Source organism: Sciurus carolinensis, chromosome 9, assembly GCF_902686445.1.
Source record: "Sciurus carolinensis chromosome 9, mSciCar1.2, whole genome shotgun sequence".
NCBI classification, from domain to species: Eukaryota; Metazoa; Chordata; class Mammalia; order Rodentia; family Sciuridae; genus Sciurus; species Sciurus carolinensis.
This window is the reverse complement of record NC_062221.1, coordinates 56405672-56424803: the sequence shown is the minus strand read 5'-3', so window position 1 is coordinate 56424803 and position 19132 is coordinate 56405672. Positions and strand designations below refer to the sequence as shown.

The 19132-nt window shown below is 44.7% G+C and overlaps 1 protein-coding gene across 6 annotated transcripts in view; it reads left to right on the top strand.

Moving 5' to 3' along the window:
- Positions 1-19132, top strand: part of Dgkg (diacylglycerol kinase gamma) — a 207793-nt gene that overhangs the window by 160414 nt on the left and 28247 nt on the right. For all 6 annotated transcript variants that reach the window (XM_047563810.1, XM_047563811.1, XM_047563809.1 and 3 more), the window contains one exon: positions 1001-1178. In XM_047563810.1, the coding sequence (XP_047419766.1) occupies positions 1001-1178 (178 nt within the window). The remainder of the gene's footprint in view (positions 1-1000; positions 1179-19132) is intronic.

Sequence of the window (19132 nt, the reverse complement as noted above, 5' to 3'; positions counted from 1 at the left end):
GGATAATAGTTCATCCAGTTGGTTCTTCTGAAATAAAAAATAAATTACCTACAATCCTAAGGAAGGAGGATCAGGGCTAATACATTTCTTGCAGTGTTGGTAAGCACTCCGCCAAGGTGGTTGACTCTAGAGCTGTGAGACTGGCAAATTCAAGCCTCTGGCCTCTCTTACCTGGTGGTGGTATAGTGGTGGAGATTGGTTAAATAAAGAAACTCTGCAAGTATATGTGTCAAATTTACACTTACAACACAGAAATGAAAGACGGGCAAGTTCTTAAAGACATCCAGATCCTAAAATCTTGTATTTCTCACAGGAAAGATAAAATAAGAGGGAAAAGAGGGAGTAGTAATTTTTTTTTTTCTTTTCTTTTCTTGTCTTTTTTTTTTTTTTTTTTTTTTTTTTGGACCAGGAATTTAACCAAGGGGAACTTAACCACTAAAACCCTTTTTATTTTTTATTTTGAGACAGGGGCTCACAAAGTTGCTGAGGCTGACCTCAAACTTGTGATCCTCCTGTCTCAGCCTCCCAGACTGTTGGGACTATAGGCATGCATCACTACGCCTGGCTTTTTTTTTTTTTTTTTTTTTCCTGCTTTTGCTCTGTGTTAGGCTTTAGATTTAGTGTCTCTATATATCTTTACAGTGGTTAGAAAAGGGGCAGAATTGATGATAATGAGGTTGGACTAGAGAACTGTTTGGCAATTAACTTGGGAACTTTCCCTAGATCTCTAGATCTATTAAAGTCTTGGGCTGAGCTGACCCAGGACTGAATCCCCATCTCACTGTAGTGGCTAAAGTATTAAACCTGAGCAAACCCACCTAAGATTCTGTTTCTGACAATGGCAGGGTGGTAGCTGAGGACCTGAAACATCCTTTAAAAGACCCCTCCCCACGTACCTCTGGAGCACCTTAGGTTGAAGTCCACTGGACACCCTAACAGACACACACACCTCCAGAATACCTTGGGTTGAAGTCCACTGGCCTTTTCTGTCTGTCCCCAGTGTGACGGAGTGGAGGTGGATCTGAGCAACATCTTCCTTGAAGGAATCGCCATTCTCAACATTCCCAGCATGTATGGAGGCACCAATCTCTGGGGAGAAACCAAGAAGAACAGGGCTGTGATCCGAGAAAGCAGAAAGAGCATCACTGACCCCAAGGAACTGAAATTCTGTGTCCAAGGTAAGCCACACATGAGGATAGTTGCTCTAGACGATGCCCCTGTGGAAGGTGTGCTAGCAAACCATCTCAAGGCCTACAGCAGGCTCCACGGGAAGGCCTGACAGCCCGCCAAGACCTGGTGCTCCGGGAATATGGTGACTCATCGTCTCTGATGTTGCAAAACTTACAACCTAATTGACAAAACAGAATTGCTAATAAGGGAGACCCACAGTCAGTAATCAAACCAGGGGGCTCGGTAAGGTTAGGTGTCAAGTGCTGCTCCTGTCAACACATGGTTACGTGTTCTCCCATGTCCACATCCAAAAGTTGACTCTCACTTCACCTTCATTTGAACCCAACTGGACACTCCCTTTTTCTGGAAACGCTTTGTCTGCTTGGCTTCAAGGACTCCACTTACTCCAGGATTTCTTCCTACCTACCTCACTGGTCACTCTTTTCTCTCCGACCTCTGGATGCTGGAGGGTCCCCTGGCAGGGGTTCCCCTAGACCCTCTTTTCTGTCTGCATTTGTTTCCTTGATGACTTCATCCAATCGTGAGGCACTATTTAAATAGCACATGTGTGCCCATGATGACGCCAAACCAGTCTGACCTGCTCGGAGCCCCAGGCTCAGTGTCCTGCATCCCTACTCCTATTTTCCCTGGAGAGGGTAACAGACAGAGCAAGCTCCACGTGTCCCAGACTGAATTCCTCTGTCCAGCCCAGCTCACGGTAATTCCAGACTCCCCAGCACTTGAGTCAAAACCCTGGCACCATCTCCACGCCTCTCTTTATCTCACACCTCACATCCAGGCCATAAGAAAACCTGTTAGCTCGATTTTTCAGAAACATCGAGGAGCCAACCATTTTCAGCCACCACCTTCTGTCTTCTGGATCACTGCAGGTCCTCTTGCCTGGATCCCGTTCCTCCCTGTGCTGTTCTCCCCAACATACTAGAGACCCCCGTAAAAACATTAGATCATGACACTCTTCTGCTCAAAATCCTTCTGTGACTCTGAGTCAAAGGCAAAGGTCCTAATGTAACCAACAACCCCATACTCTGGCCTCCCACCACCTCCCAGACACCATCTTCTGTGATTCCCCCTTCACTTTCTCTGGCTGTTTACACAGTGGGTGGCTTCTATGAACCCACTATTCATTCCGTCTAGAAAAACCAGGCAGTATATCTCAGAGGACCTCAGCTGGGCCTTCTGCTTGTAACCCACCAAAATATAGAAGACAGCTTTCTGAAATTGCCCTTAAAATGGTTTTCACCCCAATCCTTTATCAGCCACTTCCACAATGATCTGAATGGGGACTCAGACAAAACTTCTGGCATCTTGATTCCACGATCCACTGTTGGATTCTCATGAGTTTTCAGTGACCTGGTGAACCCCAGGAAAGAAAGAGGCCATGTGTCAGGGTGTTGGCAAGTCACCATATCAGCAGCCAGGGAACTGGTTTCTAGTCCAAGTGCTGCTACCAATCTATTTCTTGGCATCTCGGTTTTCTTTGCTGTACAATCCACTTCTCATGTAAATCTTTAGTAGTTGGATGGATGGGATTGACCAGATCATCAGTTCTTAATCCTGGCCTGCATGTTGAAAATGAAGGTTGCTGGCCCTGCCAATCGACCTGATCAATCTCTGGGTTGATTCCTAGGAATCTATGTTTGTCTTGAGCTCCCTGGCTGACACTGATGGGCTTCCAATTTAGAGAACCACTTATAGAGACAAACAAATGCCCAGAGTCTCTTCTAGTATTCCATGAATCCGAGTCTGTGTTTTCTGATGTTCCAAAACATAATCGCTAAGGTTGGATATAATCCCACCAGTAAGAGAAGCTTGTTTGACTATCAAAGGGCAGGGTTACTTGCTTCACACCCATTTTAGACAATCAGGTTGTTATATTCCAGGGCGAGGTCATCAAGAAAGATCATCTCCACACCTTCATCCTTTAAGAGGATTCACAAATTTTTGTTTCTTCCTTGCTTTCTTAAGGCCCTTTTATTTCACACAATAAACTTTTCAATTTGTATAAATTATTAAACTGAATAATGCATTCCTCCTTCCTCCCTTGGCAGGGGAAGTTGTGGGTGCTAGCAGGGGCAGGGGAAGAACTGGAGATTGTAGAAAGTTCCTGCAAATTTTCCCACCCTGGTGCTCCTACCTCAGGCCCCATCCTGGTGTCCATCCCTCAGAAGGAAGTGAGCACAGGAGAGTCCTCCCGTCTTCCCACCCCAGGGCTTAGGGAAGCCCTTACTAAGGTCATGTTCTGATTAGGACTCAAGGTCAGCCTTCATCTTCCCCTTAAATATCTGGTCTTTATTGTCTGATCTTCATCTTCCCCTTCTTCAAGTGAGTGAAGTATCTGCTGATCACTCTTGATCATTATGTATAGGAACTCTCTTCCCCAAATCCCCCTTTCTCACCCCCAAAATGTGCTTTCAGAGCTTAAAAACAAAGCCACTTCCTGTTCTTTAGATGAGGACATGAGCTAATCAAGGCAGAGGCCCTGACTTCTGGGCTTTGCCGAGACACCAACCCTGCACTTCCTTCTTAAAATGGATGTGATCTCAGATAAGTTGAGTTGCTAATGGGAAAAGCTAACAGCAACCTCTTTTAGTGGAAAAGCATTGGCCTGGAAGTCAGGAGACTCAGGTTCCAGTCCAGACTCTGCCTCTTACCATTGTGCATGACCTTGGGCACATCCCTTCACCTTCTTAGATCTCAGTCTTCCTTATCTGTGAAATAAGTCTAGCAATTGTTATCTTGAGATCCCTTACAGCTCATCAGAACTGAAATATAGTCATATTTTGGTCTACATGGATTTGGGACAAGAAGTGTATACAATTTTTTTCTTCTTTCCATGACTTTTATCCCAGGATTTCTAGACTGGTGACTGAGGAGACCGGGATCTCTCTCTGCAGGGTCTTCATTTGTTAGGATTCCTTCCTTTTTGGAAGTTCCACTGGGATTGGAGGACAGGAAGGAGTCAGGAGAGAGGAAAAGAAGTGAAGCGTTAGCAGAGGAGGTGTAAGAGGGGATGACGATAGAACAATAGAACAGGTTGAGGTCTGATCTCTCCTCATAAATCAGTCTTTCTTTTTTGGGAAAAATGATCCAAGTAAGAAGGTCATGGAATGCATTCTCTAAAATCACTGACTGATGAAAAAGCAATAATGCACACAGAGAAGCTCCCATCTTGCAGCTGAATAGCATGGATTTAATTTTTGGCTTTATGCTTTCTAATTTTATAAAACCTTAGAAAGTTATACTCTAGCCCTGAGTCTCACTTTGTCACCTAGAAAATGACAATGAAAATATCTAGTGTGTTATGAAGCTGATGGATGTAAAAGTGCCTGGACCACAGTATAAGCTCAAACTCTGGAAAAAAATTTCCCCCTCCTCTTTAATTCCACTGTATTTTTTACTTAATTAATTTATTTTTAAATACATATATTTACATATTGGTATGGGGGTTTTAACCCCGGGGTACTTTACCACTGAGTCACAACCCCAGCCCTTGTTATTTATTTATTTATTATTTATAATTTTTTATTTTGAGATGGGGTCTTACTAAGTTGCTTAGGTCCTCACTAAGTTCCTGAGTCTGGCCTCAAACTTGTGATCCTCCTGCATCAGCATCACAAGTCCACAGGCATGCACTATTATACCAGGCTTTAATTCCACCTTAGGCTGAAGCATTCCAATCAATTTCTGCTTTTGAAGTTTATGCCTTTAGCATTACAGTCTACCTGCATTGCCATTAGGAAAGAGCAGAGGTCCTGAAAACTCCAACCCAGCCTTTGTCCTAGCTTAGTAAACTGATACCATCAATTGTTTCCTTTCTTAGACTTTTTAGATTTCAAAGATGGAGGCTAAGGGCGTTAATCTTTGTCTCCCCAGTGGCTGCCCCCAAGCAGTTACTCAAAAAAAAGAAAGGATATTAGATGAGTGAGCACATGGCATTGGTTATTTTTAGTTTTTGTAACAACAAAAATAGTGTGAAGTAATCTTTTGTTTTTAATCCATTGTGGCTTGCAAATAATTTTGCTTGTATTAACTTAATATAATCCTAACCAGAAACCCATGAGTAATGTTATACCCAGCCAATTTCATATCCTAATTTCATAGTTGGGAAAAGTAGTGGCCCAGATAAAGGGTAGGACATAGATCATTTATGTCCAGGGCTATAACCAGAACCAAAACTCAGGTACATGAGACCTAGTCTAGCCTCCAGTGGCTAGTATCCATCTAGAAAGTTTATTAGAGAGGGTACTGGGTGTAATGCAAACACCAGGCTCTCAGAAACAGGAATCATTTAGACCCAGTCCAAAGAAAGATTCTACATCTACTTGTTGAAATTCTGTTCCTCCTGCAAGACGAGGCCTAAGGGCTTCTCCTTCTTGGGGCCCCAGAAGTGATGCCAGCCTCTAAATTCTTGCAGTACTGCCTTTGCCTTCTATCTCACCAGCACACTGGTTATGGGCTGCCCTGTATCAGAGGCATGTGTATCCTCACACCTCTCCCCAGCCCATCCCTGGAAAAGGTGTTCCTTACCTGTGTCTCTTTCCAAGTCTGCCACCCCTGGCTCCCAGTGTCCTACAGAAATGCTTGTTGGAGGAAGGGAGGAAAGGGAAGGACTCTTGCCTTCTGCCAGCACTGTGAGCAGTAGATGCTGGAGCAGGACAGAAAAAGGTATGAAACGGAAAATCTTGAAGGAAAAATAATGTCTTAGAAAGAGTTACCTCTGCATATTTGTGAGGCTGAGAATTTAGTTTCATGGAGCCTTTAGAAACTCATCTGATGAGTAAGATGTGCTAACCATCTTCACATGTAATTCAGATATAGCTCAAAGGACTTGCAGTTGAGAGTCCCTGTACCTAAGGAACTCACCACTGAGAGTTCAAGCCCCAGACCTCTGCGAGAACCACAGGACATTGAAAAAGCCAGGATCCTCTCCAATTCGCCATTCAACATTTACAAAATGGAACAATTCAGCATTGTTTTGAGGGTTAAATGAGATCATTCTTGCAGAGCACTTAGAAGAGTGCCTGGAAATTGGTGAGCTCTTTATTTTACTTTATTTTATTTTTAGTTGTACATCAACACAATACCTTTATCTTATTTATTTATTTTTATGTGGTGCTGAGGATTGAACCCAGTGCTTCATATGTGCCAGGCAATGGTTCTACCACTGAGCTACAACCCCAGCCCCAAGTTGATGAACTCTTGATCGATAGTAATCAGAATTATTGTTTGATAATAAGCAGAAGATGTTTAGCGTGTGACCCAATTTAGAACTTTTTTGACTTCTGCTTTGGGAATTTGGTCTAGAATACCTGTGAACTGTCCATGGCTCAAGCCATCTGTAATCCTAGGGCTCCTTAATGGCACTGTGCTCAAGTGTGTCTGGTCTTGCTGCCAATGTGGGGGTTACTCCTGAGCCACTGTCCAGAGAAATAAGGTGAAGCTAAAAGGAGCCAAGCCTTAAATCCAGGTAAAGCACTAAGCTGGACCAGTCCCCAGGAGGCTAAGAAGTGAACCTGGGAACTCTGCTATTGTCCCTTTCTGACTCCAGCCCAAAATGTAACTGCAAGACCTCCTACATTCTTTCTCCAATGTTCATTGAGCTTCACATCAGCTGAGGCCAGCCTCAAGTCTCCAGCCCCAGCCAATGGCTAGAGCCTGATGCCTCCAGGCTGTGCTACCCAAACCTAGCCCCTCTGGCTACCACGGATGTCATTTGTCATCCTGCTGTTTGAACTGCAAATGGGGTGTACTGAACAAGACTCTAAGCCAGTAGGGCAACATCTTCCTAGACTGTTACTAAATAATGATTTTTAGGATTATTGGTAAACAAAGACAAGGAGATAGACACTTTGGGTATAGGGGTCACTTTGAGTCATTTCCCCAGTGGTGGAAACAGGTTTTCTGTTAGATCATTCAACACATACTTAGGAAGCATCTACCAAATGCCAGACACCAGGTTTGGTGAATAGGACTCCCCTGTAACCACAGGGAAATGGCAAAGCCTGGCCTTAATAAACTAATAGATAGGCATATAATTAGGAACTGTGTAAATGCTAAGAAGAATAGACACTTGGCTACCCAGGACAAGCAAGGCCAGCCAGCCCATGTGTAGCTTGCAGGTCACCTGTGGCCTCACTAACCTGGCATTCAAACCAAGTGACACAGGCACTCTCCAGGCAAGTACATGCAGCCATCAGATCTGCCCTCCCAGATGTGGAGGCTCTATCTGGAAAGGGTAGAACCTTCCCATTGCAAAGCCAGTTGACTCTGCTACTTTGTAAGAACAAGTAGTTTAATAGCCTGCACTCTGTGCCTATGCAGATTTTAAAAATTGCACGAACTATGCCCTTGATCCTAAAGCAAGGGAAGTGGGTACCAACCAGCCATCTCTGAGCATCATACTCCACAGCAAGGAAGGAGAGTTCAGCTGAGACACCTCAAATAATTTTTTTTTTATTGTAAACAAATGGGATACATGTTGTTTCTCTGTTTGTACATAGAGTAAAGGCATACCATTTGTGTAATCATAAATTTACATAGGGTAATGTTGGTTGATTCATTCTGTTATTTTTTCCCTTCCCCCCACCCCTCCCATCCCTCTTTTCCCTCTATGCAGTCCTTCCTTCCCCCATTCTTGCCCCCCTCCCTAACCCTAACTCTAACCCTAAAACTAACCCCTCCCACACCCCATTATGTATCATCATCCACTTATCAGCAAGATCATTCCACCCCAAATAATTTTAATCACAGGGGTACATTGTTTCTTGTGACTTTCTTGTCACTTTTATTAAGCCGTAGCAGATGGTGGCCTTGTGGGTTTAGGAGCTGTCCAGGGTTGTTCCCAAATTTCCCATTCAGTGAAGTCCTAGGGAGCAATAGTCAACCAGTACCCTTTGGGGTTGAGAGAAAATTAAAATGTTCCTAAGTTGTGCATTTCAGAGGTTGCTCTGGCCCAGGTCTCTCCCGTGGATTGAGACAGAGCAAGGCAAGCAACCCCTAAAGAGCCTCCAGGACACCGAGGGTGTGCACTGCAACTCCCCTCAGCTCTGGGGAGTAACCATAGCAACTTCCGTGTCATTCCTGCTAAATATTTGCAGACCTATAGAGAGGTTGCTTTGCTTTTCATAGGAAATCACAGCTTTGTCATTCAGTCCGTCAAACAGCCCACACTGGAATCAACATGCCTCAAACTAGTCATTATCTCCTCCCTCTTTACAAACTCTCTCCCTCTCCTAAAACCCACGACCTCCCCCACAGCCACATGTTCTCTTGGTCCAAGCTAGAGACCCAGGGTCATGCATTTCCCTTCACATGGTGTCTTTTCACCAGACTATGAACTCCTCATGGAGCCCCAGATGTCAAAGTGCCTTCTCTACCCCGTGCCAGTCTCTGAGACCTCAGAAGGGCTTACAAATGTTGGTTGACCAGAAGCACCACTAGTCAGGAGCACATGGGGTGTGAGTTAGGGGATTTTTTTGAACCGGTCTCTAGCAAAATGGAATTTGTGTGAGTGATGTTGACATGTAGTGCCCCTCTGCCAGCATCAGCCTATGTGGCAGCTCGGGAGATATGCCTCCAATCCTCCCTTTCTGCTTCCCTGAAGCCCCTCTTGATCCCAGCTAACTCTACATCACGCAGTAGCTGTGGTCTGTTTCCACAGACATCTTGTGGCTTCTGGCAGGAGCTGCCCTGCTAGACTCTGCAGAGTTAGGCCAGGTATGTTTTTATAGCTTCCAAGTGAAGACTACACAAAATGGTTCTCAGATGTCTGTTACTATAGAAACGGTGATGTTTTCCATGTAGTATTGAAACACCAGAGTCATAGACCTCTTAAAGATTTGGAGATCATTTTGTCCTCTAGAAAAGGAAAGAGAATCAGCAAGATGAAGTGACTTGCCCATGCCACATCCAAACTGAATTGCAGATCTTTTAGCCCAAAATAGTTCTCGAACCTTTCAAGTAGGGCCCAGCAAAATTTTTCTGTAAAGGAATACATAGTAACTATCAAAATAATTAGGTTTTGTGTGCCAAACAGTTTCTGATGCAACTACCCAACCCTGTTCACTTAGCATGAAAGCAGCTCTAGACAATGTATAAATGAATGTGAGAGGCTCTGTTCCAATAAAACTTTATTACAAAAACAAGGAGCAGGCTAGATTTGGTCCTCAAACCATGATTGACTAGTTCCTGCACTAGATCCTCATATGGCCCATGAACCAGGAGCACAGGCTTTGCCAGGTTGCATGTTAGAATGTGAACTCTCAGGGCTTGCCCCAGTAGATTCTGCATTTCCACAAGCTCCCCTGGTGTCCGGTATACACTGACATATGAGAAGCCCTGTGCTGGTGGGCCTGGCTGCACCCCTTAAGAATGCCAAGAAAAAATTTCATAGATCAGAAGAATGAAGCCCAGGCAGGTTTTAATTGACCTATCCCAGGTCAGTTGGTAGATCTGGGACTAGAGCCCAAATCCTAGCATTCTACACATGGAATTCCTTCTACACACACCAGAGTACCTGCCCTAACCCCACCCTAGCCTTCCCATTTTTGTCTGGCCCTGACCCAACTCAAATTCACTGGGAATCCAAGGGAAGCTGTGGGTCATTCTTCCCCAGCTGACTTATGAATGAAGAGGACTCTGACTCCAGCTGTGTCTTCTCCTCCCCCACACCCCTCTCCAAGCCCAGGGAGGGGCTGGCTTGGTGGAAATGCGCCTCAGGAGGCTGCTCACCATCTGCAGAACTTGCTCACACAGGTTCAAGCTGAAGTGAGCTCCAACTTTATTCCTGCTTCCAAAGGTCTGCTGCTCAAAATAGAACCACAGAGCCAAGGAAACTTCCACTTTTCACATACAGAAGAAACTTCTACGCTAGTCCTCCTCAGCAGGACTAGATACCTCAGTTTCCGTTTTCTGCTTATCCTCTCTTGGTTCCCAAACCAGTCCCTGTTCCCCTGTAGCAGCTCTTGGGGCCTTTAACATTGACACCTCCTGAGACATATCCCACAGCAAAGCACCGTTCTGGTCTCCTTGCTCTCCAGTCTGAATACTGGATTTCTCCTTGGTCTGTTTGTATTTTATGCAACAAATATTTGTCATAAGTCAGTTTGGGCTACTTTGATAGAATTCCATAGATTCAGTGACTTAAACAACAGAAGTTTATTTCTCACAGTTCTGGTAGCTGAGAAGTCCATCATAGTGCCAGTTTGGTTCCTGGGGAAGGCCTGCTTCCTTGTTTGTAGACAGACTCTTTTTCCTGCATCCTCACACAGAAAGATCACCTCTGCCATGTCTCTTCTAATAAGGGTACAAATCCCTTTCAAAAGAGCTTCATCCCCATGACTTAATTATATCTTCCAAAGGTCCCCTAATAGGGATCTAGGCCTTCAACATATGAATTTGGGATTGTTATTCAGTCCACAGAAGTATTTAATCTTCTTAATCAACCAACAAACATGTACTGGACTGTCATTTATTGGATACCTACTTAAGGGACAAAACTATTGCATATTTAATTATTTAATCCATTTATGTCTGAGAACATAGGTTCAGTGGAGTCAAGGGACTAGTCTGAAATCACACAGATAACGTGATAGAACCAGACTCACACCTGGCTGTATGTACCTAAGGTGCCTCAGGTGCTGCGGAGATGACAGCACGAATACCATGTGGTCCAGTGCTCAAGTAGTTCACAATCTGCTTGTGTCCAGCATGGTGTTTTGCTGTGGGATGGGTCTCAGATGGTGCCTACCACTTGTGTTAATACAGGCATAGCAGGCAAGCACCGTGAAGTTAGAGAGTCAGTGCACACCATAAGAGCATGGAAGGCAAGAAAAAGTGTTTCTCCTTTAGAACTCGATCCCCAGTTGCTGAGGATTATGCCACGCACCTAGCAGGCAATCAGTAAATATTTGATGTATGAATTAATGAATGAACAAGGTAGCATGTGTGTGTGCAAGTACTTGAAGCTGGAAAGGATTTGAAAAGAGAGTGAATGAGAAAAAAAGGAGTATGGGCTGGGGCACTAACACACAGCAGTGGTACAAGTTGAGAAGACTATTGAGTAATGTTATGGAGTTTGTGCACAATCTTATGAATAACAAGGAGATATGGAAGTTTCTTAAGCCAGAAGCAATAGGATCTGAGTGTCATGAACAGACTGTTTTATAAGAAAAGGAAAGGAACTGGCAGCAAGGAGGCCCGAGGAGGCTAATGCAAAATGCACATTTACAACTCTGAGGGTTCAATTTGGGAGTTTGTGGCCCAAAAGGAAGAATTGAGAGAAGCCATCAATAAGTAAAGGATGGACAAAGAGGACACTTCTGCATGGGTATGGATTCCTTCCTCCCCACAAAACACTCAACAGATCTCTGCTTCTTTGGTGCCCCAGCTCAGCCTTCTGCCAGCCTCCACATCTAAGCCATTTCCTATTGCCAAAGGCTCCTGTTGGCAGAATGGATGCCTTCAGCAGATCCTCCAGCACACTGCCAGCATAGATCTTCCCATTTTGATGGGTATACTCACTGATCCCAGAGAGACAGTCAGAGGAGATTCGTGACGTATTTCCCTGGTCGTTGGGTCAGGATCAGTCAGAAATGGAGAGGTAGTGGAAGGTACTGTGATATGTGTAAACAAAATTCTAGGTTTGGAAACTAAGACTTGGGCTGTAGTCCCAGATCTACCAATTAATGTGGCCTTGGACAGATCAGTTACCCTCTCTGGGCCTCATTATTCTAAACTATGAAGTGTCTCTCAGGGGTCGCTATGGTTTGAATATTTGTCCTCGCCAAAACTCATGCTAGGATTTAATTGCCATTGTAATAGTATTAAGAGGCAGTGCCTAATGGGAGGAGCTAGGTGTTAGGTGCTTAGGTCATGAGGGTTCCACCCTCATGAATGGACTAATGCTCTTATCATGGGCGTGTTATCTTTGAACTATGATTAGTTTGGTCAGTATAGATCTCTGCAATGTACTTTATATAAGGTATGCCTGAGAATCAGATTTAAGTTGAACTGGAAAGCTCATCTCTAATTGATTTATTTTATTATATACACCTCTACCTGGGATTGAAACGTCTTGAGCTCAGTGGGTAAAGTAATTCCAGATAACACACCAGCTAGTGTTTTATCTTCAAGTCAAAGAACTCGGCCTTCCTTTTAATAAGATCATGTTGCCAGGACGTCTTCCTGAGAGGAGTGAGGAACAGGCTCACCCGCTCCACCCTCACCTCCCAGGCTTCAGGTGTTGTATCACCCCAAGGCACTTTGTCTCTGCCTCAGGTCCTTTAATCTGCATCTCTTCTTTGAGTCAGACAGTCTTGTTTGAATTCTGGCTTTACCTCATGCCAAATCTGTGAAATTATGCAAGTTTCTTGACTTCTCTGAACCTCGAGGTTTGTTTTTATGTTGAGATAGTAGTTTCTAACAGTGTTGCCATAAGAACTGAGAACAATTAAAAACGTTGCCAAGCTCTCGGTCTGCCCTAGAGTCTGTGCCCAGCAGTAGTCCTTGCTGGAACCTTCGGGTCAAATTCCTGTAGCTCCACAGGCCTCCCAAGCCTTACCAGACATTCTCACCCTTGGATCCTCCCAGAGGCATGAGGAAATCAGACCCTTGGTGCATAGCCATATCTAGTAGAAGAGCCTTTCTTCCTGAGAAATCCTCTACCATGCAGCTCTGCCGGCACACACACCCTCCCTTCTGAAGCTCCTGACTCTCCAGCACAGGTTTAGAAGCCCTCCTCCCCCCAAACGCTGCTCCTTCATCAGAGCCTTGGCCAACCACAGAGGATGAAGCCACATGGAATGGGGGTCACAACGTTCCAGCCCACCTCCACACAAGCAGGCCTGCAGGAACCAAGGACAATATGGTGGTCGTGTGCTGCACTGAACTGGCTGGGTATTTCTCTGCCCTCCGTCTAGGGTTGCACCGAGTACTCGGTCTCTGGCTCAGCATGAGGACATGGGAGGACTGCTGCCAATCTGCTCTCAACCCAGACAGTCAGGAAACCAAACCAACCCCCATTTTGGCTGGAAGAGCTCAAATATCCTTAATGATGAGTGTTGTTCACCCCCAGTGGAGGGAAACTGAGGCCCTGAGCAGGGAAGGGATTTATTTGCTCAAGATCACATGACTACACAGAATCAGACAGAGACAAAAATTCCAGCCCCTGCCTGCAGAGTCAGCCGCTCAGTCCCTCTCCCTCAGACCCTGCAGTCGCTCTCTCCCTAAAAAGCTCTTGGCTACTTCTCCTTCCTACCTGTCCCCAGCAGGATCATCCAGAGTCAAAGGCCTCTGACCACTTTTAGGCCCTGATGGGGCTTCACAGACCCCCTGAGAGTAGAAGAAGCCTGAGAGCCCATGCAACAATGAGTGGCTGCCCAGCAGGACCAGGGGCGTCAAATCCATGCCTCAAAGTTTTCCAGAGCCCACTCTGCTCCTCGCTTCTCTCAGGAACAAGAGAAGGCAACCTGAATTATTGTGGGAATCCTTCCCTACCCCACCCCACCCACACACACACCCAGCAGCAGCACCACCACCACCACCACAGAAAGGAAAGGAACTCATTTTTCCAGCAAAAGGCTGGACTTTCTCCATGTTTTTGACTAAAAGAAACAGAAATAGGGACGTTTCACTCGCCGGGAGGGGCAGTCACCCTCAAGTCTCAACGTCTCAGTGTCTTGGCCCTTTACTGTGCCTCTGTTTTTCTCTTCCTGGGCGCCCTCTCCTCCTCGTTCTACCCATCCCTCCTCTCCCACTCCCTCCTCCCCCTCCTCCTCCTCCTCTGTTACCTTCTCTGAGTTACATTAATTACCATCTACAGAAGGCCATGCATTCACCATGTAGCAAAGGCAGAACTTCCGGAGGACATCCCTTTCGGCGGAAACATAAAATCACAATGACAGCAACTGTTTCCTGGGAGCTGTCCCCCTGCAGCTCCAGAGGGATCCAGCCAGGGCACTGATGGCATCACTTCTAAACTCACAACGACCCTGTCAGGAGTGATTAGCTCTACATTCAGATAAAGGGCAGACTATGTTTCTCCCAAGTGCCCAGTGAGTGGCCAAGGAGTAGGATTCAGACCCAAGTCTGTGCAGGGCTCACGCTCTTTGCTTCACAAACTGCTCTCAGGGTGGCTTGCTGCGCTGGTTTACAGAATGCCAAGGAAGGAGCCTCCGTCCTGTTTGTTACCAGCAAGGGGCCCTCTGCCTCTGTCCTGTGCCTGCCTCAGGATCTCTAGGGGAAGCATTAGTTGCAGATTATTCTTCAGGTTAGTTAGGGTTGGGATACCTGAGGGCCTGCTGCCTCGAGAGCCAGGTGGGTACATGGCGGCGAGGGGGTCCAGTTTGGCAGTTATAGTCTTCCTTCCTCCCTCACTCTTTTGTACCCAAGGAGCCCCATAGCTCCTCCCCTGCAGAAGATCAGGAAACAGTCTTTGGGGTTCTTTCCAGTTCTCTAACCAGGGCCTTTTCAGACTACAGTGTTTCTAAGTTGTGCCTTGAAGTTGTTTAGCCAGGAGCAGTGTTTCGTCTGGGTGACCAATCCCAGCGGAGGGCTTAGAAGAACTGATCAGTACCTGGCTTTATTGGACTTCGGGCGCCTGAGCCGCCAAGGGCACATGGCCCATCTCCATGGAAATTTGGAGGCAAGAGAGGAGCCTGAGGCAATGCCCATTGCAGCCTTGGCGGGTCCAGTCGACAGGGAGCCTGCCAGCTACTGCTCACCTGTCTAGCCTGTGGGGACCGACCCAGCCCTGCTGCAGTGTAGAGCTGGGCTGTCTTCCTTCTTAGGAGGGAAACAAGGCTCCATACACCTCCAGCACACACCCGCTCCTCAGTAGCAGTGATCACAGACATTTCTGTTTACAGAACACCTTCATACTCTTTATCTCTTTTGTTCTCAAAATAACCCAGTGAAGTAGGTTTTATTATTATCCCTCTTATGGGCAAAATTGGGTCACTCCCCAAATTCATATGATGAAGGCTTAGACCCTGGTACCTGAGAGCGCAACTATATTTGTAGACAGGATTTTTAAAGAGGTGATTAAGTAAAAAAATGAAGCCAGTGGGGTCAATTAAATCTGACTAGATCCTTCTAAAAAGATAATTTGCACACACAGAGAGATACACCAGGGATGTGTGTGCACAGAGGGACATCCATGTAAGATGCAACAAGAGAGCGACCATCGGCAAGCCAAGGAAAAGGCCTTAGAAGACACCAACCCTGTGGGCAACTTGATTCCGGTTTTTTTTGTGTGGTTTTTTTTTTTTTTTTTTTGGTACAAGGGATTGACCCCAGGGGTGTTTAACCTCTGAGCCACATCCCCAGCCCTTTTATTTTTTTATTTTGATATAAAGTCTTGCTAAGTTGCAGAGGGCCTTCCTAAATTGCTGAGGCTGGTCTCAAACTTGCCATCCTCCTGCTTCAGCCTCCCAAGTCACTGGGATTACAGGTGTGTGCCACCACGCTCAGTTGGCACCTTGATCTTGGACTCGGATATTGTCCCAAAAGGTCTGAAGGAAGGAGTGAACAGTCAGGTGTGCCCCTTGAATGCAAGTATTTTGCCAGCCTTTACCTGTCAGTGTTGAGTTGTGGTCCCTTCTCCCAACAGTGGGCTGGACTAAGGAAACAAGAGCAAGATGGAGCTTTGGGATAAAAGTAGAAAGGGATCAAAATTAGGAAAGAGATGAAAGAAGGAAAAATCCAACCAAGTGGGATGCCCACGCGGTCTAAACAATGTGACCACAGGGTCTGGGTTGTGGCTCAGTGTTACAGCGTGCGCCTAGAGCGCGTGAAGCCCTGGGTATGATTCTCAGCACCACATAAAAACAAAATAAAGGTCTAGTGATCACCTACAAGTAAAAATATTTTTAAAAAAAATAATTTAAAAAAGAATGTGACTGTATTTGTAGAAAGGGCCTTTAAAGAGGTGATTAAGTAAAAATGAGGCCATTGGGGTGGGCCCTAGTACAGAGTAGTGTTCCTAGAAGAATTTCCAGCCTCTGTGTGGAAGTGAAAAATGGTGAGGAACATTGAAGACTTACAAAAATGTTTTTAAGTCTAATAAAAATATTATGGTTTGGGGACTCTTGTACATGACTCAAAGAAGGTAAGTAGGCAGATAGTTGGGAGTTGTCAGAGTGTAGATGGAGAAAACGGAGTGAAACAGTTACCTACTATGTGCCTGGCACTCTCACCTACCATTCTGCCATTTCAATCTCTTCACTAAATGTTGAGGTCATTATTACTGTCCCTGGTTTTCAACTGAGGAAGCTCTAGATCAAAGCTGTCAGAAAGTAACTTACTTGTATTCTTCACTCCAACTCCTGCCTACATTTTGGGCAGCTTTATTGCCTCAGGCTCAAGTTCTTGGAACTTGAATGGGTCTTAGAATCTTCCAGAGTGCTTGTTAGAACACAGACTGCTGAAGTCAACCCCACCTCCAGCATCTGAATCAGGAGGTCTGGGGTGGGGCCCAAGAATTTGCATCTCTGACAAGTTCCCAGATGATGCTGAGGCTGAGCCTCTGAGAACTTGGCTCTGAGAAGCCAACGGGCCAATCACAGCCCAGTGGACCCAAACTGTGCTGCAGTTTGGAATTACCCAGTATCTAAAACAATTACTGATGCTTCACTCCCATGCCCATGCATTCTAGTTAACTGGTATAGGGTGACACCTGGGCATCGTTGTTTTTTAAAACTCCCAGGTAACTCTAACACTGCTCGGATCCTCATCGCCACCATCCATTTCAGCTGCCCATTTTTGAGGCCACAAGTGGAATCTGTCATCAACTGGCACTGCCCACAGTGCCTCTTCCCAACCTTCTCTTTCCCTCCATCTCTTGTTCTAGAATTTCTGGAGTCTCTACTTATCTTCTCCTTTTTCATCCATCCTTCATCTCTTTCCCTATTCAACCCAGACTCTGTGGCACAGTAATCGCACCTATCTCCTGTCCACCGTGAGCAGCAACTGCCTTGTTCTTTGATCATATCTACTAGGGAGAAACCGACAAGTATCTAAATTAAACTGCAGGCATGGCAATCCAGAGACACTTGATGACGCTTGACATTTATTACCATGAAAAATAATTGCTAGGTTTTTTCAGTGACTTTTAGGTTATACTATTAATCCTTACTTAAAGAAAGTAGGAAACACCTAAGAAAGCAAAATGAAGCAATAGCGATTATCTTTAATTTAATTTAATCCAGAACTCACCTCTGTTAAGATTTTGCTGGGATGTGTCCTTTTCTTCCAAGCCCATTCTACTCAAGAACATGCTCTATAAGTAAACTTATATCCTGACTTCTCACTTAACATTGTAACATAAATATACTTAATATTATTGAAACTTTGTAAATATTTTAAAGACAGCAAAAAATTCCATCATATGGATACCATGTTATTTATTTAACTGATCCCATACCAGTGGAAATGGGGGAGGGAATTTTACTATTTTAAAATTTATATGATGACAAAATGTATGTATTTGCACAAATTTGGGTTCTGTTAATGATTTCTCATAAATCCCAGGAAAGAAAATCATGAATTAAGCAGTCTGAAAACTTTAGACTTATTACAATTGCCAAATTCTTTCCAAAAGATTTTCTCCTGGTTTACATCATCAGTGTAAGGAAAGAACATTGTTTTTCCTCTTGCCCAGCATTTAGTGTTCTGCTTGATGCCACTGAGGATCTTTAATATAAGATAACATAATCAAATTTATATTTGTAAAATCGTATAGTGAAGACTGAATCAAGTGGGTCAGATCAGAACTTATATTATAGACCTTGCTGTTCCTCCTTTTCTTCCGTAGTCTCCCTCTTCTGTTTTGCCATACCTTACCTTCTCTCTTTCCTGAAGAATGTATAGTAAGTGCTGTACACAAAGCAGTGAGGAAAGCTTTCTTACCAAAGAATAATAGGAGTCATGCTTGGCCAAGCTTGGCCTGGAGATCCTTTTCTCTAGCTCTGGCCAAAAAGCGTCTCTGGACAGTAATTCTCCTTAGGGAAAAATTTTTAAAAATATTTTTTCTAATGAAATTGCCAAGTAGGATTATTGCTAAATTAATTTTTTTCCTCCATCCGGTGCCTATCCAACCCCACGCTTGACCATTATCCCTATTCCTAGAATGTCCTCTCTCCTTCCTCTTCTCAACCCAGCAAACTACCTTGGCACTCAGCCTTCAACACCTTTTTAAATATCTTTGACACCTACCTTCTGTACCTTGCCCAAACAGAATCGGCCACTTGGGCTTCCTTGTCCCCATAGTTTAATTATGGCATTTTCTACACCTAATTCTGTTTCTCTTTCTTGGCCAAGAGTCCTTCAAGAGGAGAACATTTCGTATTACCAGTTCTTGATAGAGTTTCTGGAACTTGGTTGATATTCTACAACTGTTGAATAAATGAGTGAGCAAATGAATGAATTTCTGTTATACTAAGGTATATCCATGTTAAACATTAACAAGATGAATAGTGTAAAGACAACACAGAGATGATGTGAATTGCCAAAATCATATTCAGAATCATTGGTGCTTATGGGAAAACAGACACTGGGTATACCAGCTGTCCCAACCCTGGATTCTGTGTTCTAAACACTAATTGTTATATGTGCCTAGACACTAAATTCATTTTGTTTCTTTTACTTTTTTTTTTTTTTTTTTTTTTTTTTTTTTTTTTTTTTGCTACAGGGCATTAAACCCAGAGGGGCTTAATCACTGAGTCACATGCCCACATCCCCATTTTTTTGAGACAAAGCCTCCCTAAGTTGCTGAGGCTGGCTTTGAACTTGTGATCCTCCTGCCTGAGCCTCTGGAGTTGCTGGCATTAGAGGTGTGCGCCACAATGCCTGGTCCTTTTCTTTCTTTCTTGGCATCAGGGATCCAACCCAGGGCTTCACACTGCTGGACAAGCACTCTACCCCTGAGCTACATGCCCAACCTCCC